This window comes from Populus euphratica, unplaced genomic scaffold, assembly GCF_000495115.2.
Source record: "Populus euphratica unplaced genomic scaffold, PopEup_1.0 scaffold391.1, whole genome shotgun sequence".
In the NCBI taxonomy this organism is placed as follows: Eukaryota; Viridiplantae; Streptophyta; class Magnoliopsida; order Malpighiales; family Salicaceae; genus Populus; species Populus euphratica.
In genome coordinates, this window is record NW_011500281.1 from 111,851 (window position 1) to 119,822 (window position 7,972).

The window sequence follows — 7,972 nt, forward strand, 5'->3', positions numbered from 1 at the left end:
TCAGCAGGTCACTGTGCTCACCATTGACGACACCCTCTATATCTTCTAGAAGACTTTGTCTATCATGCAGGTCACCCTGATCACTAATGACCAGCCCTTCTTTATCTAGCATAGCAATCTCTCTATCCTGCAAGTCATTGTGCTGGCCAACTGCCACCTCATTTTTATCTTGCATAGCACTCTGGTTGTCTTGCAGGACACTGAGTTCACCAATGGCCAGCTCTTCTTTATCTCCAAATTCAATATCCATCTCACCATATCCAATCATTCCAACAGCTAGCTTATCTTCCCCTTCTAGCACTTGATTAATATCCCTATGCCGATTCATTGTAGAACCTTGTTTAGCAATAATCCAGCGTGCAATTTCCGAAATCTTTGTCAATGATTTCCTCTCTTGTGCATTGAAGTCGTGAAAGGATGTAAGACTAATTTGATCAACTATTTTTCTGCATTCCCCTACCTGCACAATTTTTGTTGTAACCATTCACCAAAAAATTGTTGCCCAAGAAGTATTTGTTATCCAAAAGGCTGTAATGAATGTATATTACCACCTAATCAAATTCAAACTAACGAATCTGAACACGGTGTAAACACCAGCCTCGTCCTTACCATGCACAACTACGGCCCTAATAAATAAACGAAAACTCACCATAGTCTCAATGCTGATCTTCAAGACCCGAGACACATCATCTTCAGTAGCCTGTAAAATTCACAACAGAGTGCATAATCAGAACTAGCCAACACAATGAAACGAAAAATCGAGCTTCAAATGCAGAACATTCCTTACCAGTTTCGTTTGACGATTAACAATCCCATTACCTAATTCTCGTATCATCACCATTGTACGAATTTCTTTATCATCCAAACTAGTAAAATCCACCGAATTTATATAGTTCATAACCTTTTTACAATCATTACGCCTTGCTTCTTGAACTCTCTTCAACTCAAGGTCCATTTTTACTCTGCAAAATCCACCACAAATAACAGATTTATAATTAAAAAGAAAAATATGCGAATAATAAGAACAAACATAAACACAATCATGCAGAAAGTTCACTCCTTTTACAGGAAAAAAAAAACCCGAATTAATTATATTTCTTTTGAAAACCTAATTTTATTAGGTAATTAGGTTTTCTCTGACCTAGTAAAGTCTAACCAGCTGGAAAAAAAAAAAAAAAAGAGCTCACCAATTCCACAATCAATCACGTAAATGATTAGATTGAAGAAAGTTCGCAGATTCAATAACCGGAAAGGGAAGTAAATTACCGGAAAGGAATCGGAGAGATACGGAGCGATTGCTTGCTTCAATGGCGCTGCTCTTGCTGACGAGGATGACGAAACGACGATTCGTTCTCAATCTAATAAGACACGTCGTTTCAGGGTCAGCTCTTCGGAGCAACGACGTGTGCTTCTCTTCCGTGTGTGTTTTCTCTTACAGAAAACGACGGTTCGTTATTATCAGTTTGGTACGGCGTGTCATTCATGAAAATAATCGCTTTCTAAAACGATAAGTGATCTAAATACAGCATAGGACACGACGTGTCATTCCGCCCTTTAGAACAGAACCGACGTCGTTTCAACCTTGACCAGACCACAACATTATTGTAGGCTAGGATCGGCTTCGACCCTTCTCTCAAATATCAATTACAAAAATGGAGATCGAAGGAGAGGAGGGGTCGAAAATTGAAGTGGGAATAGGTTCAAAGGCCGTGTTTGGAAGAGGCTGTGGCTTTAACACAAAAGACCGAAGGGTTTCTCGTCGTCACGTTATATTTGAGCTTGACGACAACCAAACGGTTTCCTTTCAAGTTGTAGGAAAGAACCCAATTTGCGTACGAAGTGGTGAAGAAAACGTTAAGATATTTAGAAGGTTGGAGAAAGGTGTGGTAGCAGCTGGTGATTGGTTCTGTATTTCAAGTCAAAACCATGTTCGGTTCCGTTTGAAAAAGAGAATTGGAGGAAGAAGGTTGCAAGAGAGTGACGGTGGAGATCGGTATTCTGAAAGATTTGATCTTTCAAAGATTGACCCTGTTAAAGGTTTGTTCTTTTCTTTTTCTTTTTCTTTTTTTGAGGTGTAGATATTGATATATTTGCTTGCTGACTTTTCATGACGTGCGTTTTATGTTTGATAGCATGTTTGTTATATTGGAAGTGCAGAATTTGGATTTGTTGTGATTGGGCATGAATTGGATTGCTATCCTAAGCGAAGGATAAAAGATGCAAGGAGCTGGGATTGGTTTCTTGAGAAACCTGAGCAAGATAGTGAGGGTGGGGAGAGTTTTGAGAGAAAAAAGAAAAATGGGAGGGGAAAGAGGAAGAAGAAAGTTGGAGGGAATGATGATAATTATGGTGATGATTGGAGTGGTGAGAATGAAGACGATGAGGTTGTTGGAGAAATAATAAAGGTTGACAGACCAAAATATTCAACTAGATCAAAGGGACGAGACAAACTACGTCAAGATACAAAAAGAAAGAGAGTTTCTGCAAGGAAAACTAATGAAGATGATGAGACCCTAGGGGCCTTTATTGTTGATGATGACGAGGAGGTGGAACAAGGAGGAGAAGGTGATGAAGAAGAAGATGATATCGATGATGATGATGATGATGATGATGATGATGATTATGACTGATCATTTGATTGCAGAATTTGCAATAGAATGAGTGGATATTTTTTCCGAGAATTGCTCTAAAAATGGTCAGTTGCCAACTTCCTGCCGTCTAGTAGTAGTAATCTGTGTTGTTCTAACAAACTAGCTTGTGCTCTTTGTATTTTGTTGGTTTAAATCTGAATTGTTTTAGTTGTAATATGTTGCTCTTAATCTGTAATGTTTGTCATTGTAGTCTGAAAATTTCTTGTTTTGATCGCAAAAGAAATCATATTGTGCTACAATTTGAATTTGTGAAAGGAAAACGTGTTAGCTGTGATAAAAAGATGGATAAGAATTTGCTATGTAGCTCTTGATTTTGGTGGCGTTATATCCACTCTGAGGGCTGAGCCTTCCTTCCCCCGCTACCATGAGTTTTTCAGCTGCGCTCATTTCTGACCTGACTGTTCCAATTCATTGAGGATTGAACAAAAGATGCTCTAGATAAGAGAAGGGATTAATCTGAAGTATCGGTAAAGTGAGATTAACCAAAATTGACATGGTTTGTTAAGATAATGAAACAATTACCAGGTTGGAGTTTAGCATAAACTGGACCGAAAGGAAAAGACCAGATACAGGTTGTAGTTGAGAAGGAAGGTTTCTGATAAGAGTGGAGATTTAAAAGATTCAATAATAATCTCTCCTACACAATTTACATTGCAGAATTTCAATATGCCCTTTCTTGTTTTTGACCACATGTGATACGTCAGGTGTGTTTGCTTCTTTTTTTCTTCTTCTTTTTTTTAGGTTATGGAAGCAGGATTAGAACGATGTCGAGTAAGCTTTCTGACAAAATAAATAAGTAAGCTTTCTTCTTTTTTTTTAGGTTATGGAAGCAGGATTAGAACGATGTCGAGTAAGCTTTATGACAAAATAAATAAGGTGGCTAAAGTGATAAAGGGATATGTTCACCCATTGTTATCTTGGATTTTTTAAGATTTTAAAACATGAATGGGGTGTAAAGGGGTGTGTTGGCTATTTAAAGTAGCGTTTAAACTTTTAAATTTGTCATGTCAAGATAAAAAAATATGTCAAAATGAAAAGGTTATATTAATGGTGTAAAAATAAATTTAATATAAATTCAATAGAAATTTTAATATTTGATACTAACATATTTTTTTATTTATTATCTTATTCATTCTTAATACTTTGTTTGTTAAATAGTTAATCTAGATTTATATTGTATAACTTTGGTACAATAAAAGCTTGATATTTTCATAGCACAAATCATATGGTATAATCGATATCTATGCTATGAAAAGAACTTAATTTATTATTAACATAAGGTATAATCATGAATACTTGACAACATTTATAAATATTAACATTATTCGAATAAGATAACTAATGTAATTATGTTAACAATTTATAATCTGATTAGTATCTCTTTTGTATGTGGTTTTCATTTAAGTAATAAGAGTTTATCCTATACTTATTTGAAATACCATTAGTGGATCCTCTAATCTTGACAATTGTTTTTATTATTGTTTAATCATTATATCAATATCACATCTTAATATTTTTATTATTATTACTATTACTATTACTGTTACTGTTGTTGTTGTTGTTGTTGTATTATTGTTATTTATAATTTATATAGTTAACCTCCTTGTGATTCAACCCTAGTCTTGTCAAGTTATTTATTATTTCAACACTCCTATACTTGGAAGAAGACATCAATCTTTTGGTTATGTTACATAAAATTAATAACTCAAAGTGAATTTCTTATAAAAGGTTTTTTAGTGTGTTATAGCTATCATTAAGTTGTTATGGAGTGTTTGTACGAATATTACAAAGGATCTATTATTGTGATATAATGAATGTTAGATGGTTATTAAGTTCTTATTTTGTTAATTTATTTTTCTTTCTTTCATTATTTTTAGCTAAGTTTATTATGTTAAGGTGAAAAGGTTATACTAATGGTTTAAGAAAAAATATAGTATAAACTTAATATAGACTTTAATGTTTGATACTAACATGTTTTGTATTTGTTATCTTATTTACTATTTAATACTTTGCTTGTTAAATGACTAATCTAGATTTATGTTGTATAACACTTGGTACAACAAATGCTTGGCACTTTCATAGCTCATACTGTATGGTATACTCGACACTTGAGCTATGAAATAAACTTAATTTATTGTTAACATAAGTTATAATCATGAATGCCTGATAATATTTACAAGTATTAGTATTAATCAAATAAGATAACTAATGAAATAATATTAACAATTTATAATCTGATTAGAATCTCCTTTGTGTGTGGTTTCCAATTGAATAATAAGAGTTTATATTATATTTGTTTGACATATCATTAGTAGAACCTCTAACCTTGATATTTGTTGTTATTGTTGTTTAATTCATACATCAATATTCCATCTCAAAGTTTATATTATACTATTACTACTACTACTATTGTTGTTGTTGTTGTTGTTGTTGTTGTTGTTGTTGTTGTTATATTATTGTCATTTATAATTTATACAATTAACCTCCCCGTGGTTTGACTTCTGTCTTGTCGTTCGATACTCCTGCACTTGGGAGAAGACATCAATCTTTTGGTCGTGTCATGTTTTTGTCGCCGTTATCGTGGAGGTAAGTTCTTGTACAAATTATAGTATTTATTTTATTTTCACTTTTCACTTTTCTTGTATATAACTTTCTTTGTTTTCTTTTGTTTCTTCTTTTTTTATTTTCTTCTTCCTTTTTTTCTATTCCTACACGTGCATGAGAGTGTGGTCATGTACATTAAATGGTTGACTTTGTAGGGTATCCTCATCATTTTCAGAAATATAGCCGAAGAAGATAAGCAATCACTTCATGATGAGAATAATGAAAATAACTGGGTTAGAACACTTAGACACCATATGAATCTCACAAGAACAAGTGCACCATCATGTATAGTTTTTCATCTTAATGCATCTCATTTTAATTTTAAGCGAGGCATTATTCAAATTTTATCTTCTTTTCATGGCTTAGATTTAGAAAATTCATACTTGCATTTAAAGAAATATGGGGAGGTCTGTAACACCTATAATAACTCAAATTGTAGCATGAACACCATCAGATTAAAGCTTTTTCCTTTTTCATTAAAAGATAAAGTTAAAACATGGCTATAAAATTTATGATCAGGATCCATTCGTGCTTGGGATGAAATGCAACAATAGTTTTTAAAGAAGTTTTTTCAATCTCATAGAACAAACTCTTTCAAAAGACAAATAACCACTTTCACTCAAAAACTAGGAGAAACATTTTACCAATGTTGGGGTAGGTATCGAGACTTGCTTAATACTTGCCCTCATCATGGTTTCGAAACAAGGAGATTGGTTTCATATTTTTATAAAGGGTTAACACCTAGAGATAGACAAATGGTTGAATTGATGTGCAATGAAACTTTTAAAGATAAAAACCCTAATGAAGCAATGGAGTATTTAGATTTATTAGCTGAAAATGCTCAAAATTAGGACACTAGAGGTACTTATGAGGCATTGAGTAAAACTCAACCTCATACATCTAGTGGGAAAGATCATGACCTTAGGGAAGATCATGACCTTCAAGCCAAGTTTGCATCATTAGCTAAAAAACTCAAAGCACTAAAATTGAAAAAGAGTGGTCAATTAAAATCTGTTGGAAACATTGGATGTCAAATATGTGAAACAAATGAACAATCAACCAATAATTGTCCAACCTTGCCTTCTTTTAAGGAATGTCTCTATGAACAAACCCATGTTTTAAACAGTTTTCAAAGACCTAATCATAACTCATACTCGCAAACATACAACCCTAGTTGGAGAAATCCCCTAAATTTTAATTAGAAGAGTGACAATACACAAACTTCACAACCATATTTTCAAGCACACCATAATTTTCAAAATTCTCATGGATATGCACCTCCTTATGTTCCACTTCTACAAGAAATTTTGAGGAAACTTTGGATGCATTCATTGAAAAGCAAGAGACAATCAACACTCAACTTACTCAAAGCATAACAAATTTTAAAGATACTCTTACAAATTTCACATCTACTCTTAGTTTTTAAGAGAAAGGTAAGTTTCCATCTCAACCATAACAAAATCCCAAGGGGTAATACAATGCAAATGCAAGTAGTTATTGAAGCCAACACATGGATCAAGTCAAATCAGTCATCACTCTTTGCAATGGTAAGATTATTAAAAAACCCACTCTTGAACCTTATGAGAAAGATGATGAGTTAATCTCTAAGGGTAAGGAAGGGTTTGAATTTGAATATTGCAGGGAAAAGACTAATTCCTTACCAGTACTTTTATTTCCTTATGCCATAATGATTAGTACTTAACAGTGCATTTTTATCATGGTTTTATATCATCATTTTGCACTTGAAGTATCAATAACTCCTTAACTAAAGCTTGTTTTATAATAATATATCTAATAATATAAGATACCTTTAATTTATGGTAAATGTTCATTTTAAATGCAGGCCTATCACATAAATGAAATGATTGATTGATGAATTTAAGACCTGAAATTGAAAGGACAAAGAGATGGCCAAAATTAGAAAAGAGATGTCGGTGCAATCCAAACTGGAACACTATTCGGTAATTGGGTCATATCTGGAGCTATAGATCTCATATTTAGGTCTACTTTATATGATGGAAAGGTAAGACATAGGCCTACAACTTTCATATGGAGCCCAAGATCTAAAAAGGCCATTTTCAAGTTCAAATTATTGCAACAACAAAGAAGCTCGAAGTTGTCCTCCAGCCCTAGCACTGTTCAGTATTTTGGCCATATCTAGAGTTTTAGAAGTCTAAATAAGTTGAATTTTTTACACAAGAAAGCTGAGACAATTGCCTACAACTTTCATGTTTTGAGTGGCTCCAATTTTGACGTTATCAATGACATTTTGGGCAGACAAGAGAAGATAAGGATTGTCACCAAGTCAAGAGTTGGGTTATTTATTACTTCAACACTCCTGCACTTGGGAGAAGACATCAATCTTTTGGTCGTGTCAAGTTTTTGGCGCCGTTGCCGGGGAGGTAAGTTCTTGTATAAATTATAGTAGTTATTTTATTTTCTCTTCACTTTTCTTATATATAACTTTGTTTCTTTTCTCTTGTTTCTTCTTCTTTTGTTTTCTTCTTCCTTTTATTCTATTCCTACATGTGCATGAGAATGTGGTCACGTACATCAAGTGGTAGACTTTGTAGGGTATCCTCATCATTTTCAGAAAATATGGCCGAAGAAGATAATCAATCACTTCATAATGAGAATAACCGTGCTAGAACACTTAAAGGTCACATGAATCCCACAAGAACAAGTGCACCATCATGCATAGTTTTTCCTCCCGATGC

The 7,972-nt window shown here is 33.5% G+C and overlaps 2 protein-coding genes across 5 annotated transcripts in view; one reads left to right on the forward strand and one right to left on the reverse strand.

The window, feature by feature from the left end:
- The window catches only part of LOC105113155 (serine/threonine-protein phosphatase 7-like), a 6,541-nt gene extending 5,067 nt beyond the window's left edge, over positions 1–1,474 (reverse strand). For 3 of the 4 annotated variants that reach the window (XM_011009189.1, XM_011009192.1, XM_011009193.1), the window contains exons 1-4: positions 1,267–1,474; positions 788–962; positions 650–700; positions 1–460 (exon numbers count right to left, since the gene is read on the reverse strand). In XM_011009189.1, the coding sequence (XP_011007491.1) occupies positions 1–460; positions 650–700; positions 788–955 (679 nt within the window). In that variant the 5' untranslated portion in view covers positions 956–962; positions 1,267–1,474. Of the gene's footprint in view, positions 461–649; positions 701–787; positions 963–1,187 lie in introns of all 4 variants that reach the window. The other variant, XM_011009190.1, reaches the window with a different exon arrangement.
- Positions 1,475–1,566: 92 nt separating this feature from the next.
- On the forward strand, positions 1,567–2,964 carry LOC105113154 (SMAD/FHA domain-containing protein). Its single transcript, XM_011009188.1, has 2 exons — positions 1,567–2,037; positions 2,158–2,964. The coding sequence occupies exons 1-2, from the start codon at positions 1,653–1,655 to the stop codon at positions 2,628–2,630; spliced, it is 858 nt and encodes a 285-aa protein (XP_011007490.1). The 5' UTR covers positions 1,567–1,652; the 3' UTR covers positions 2,631–2,964.
- The last annotated feature ends 5,008 nt before the right edge of the window (positions 2,965–7,972 follow it).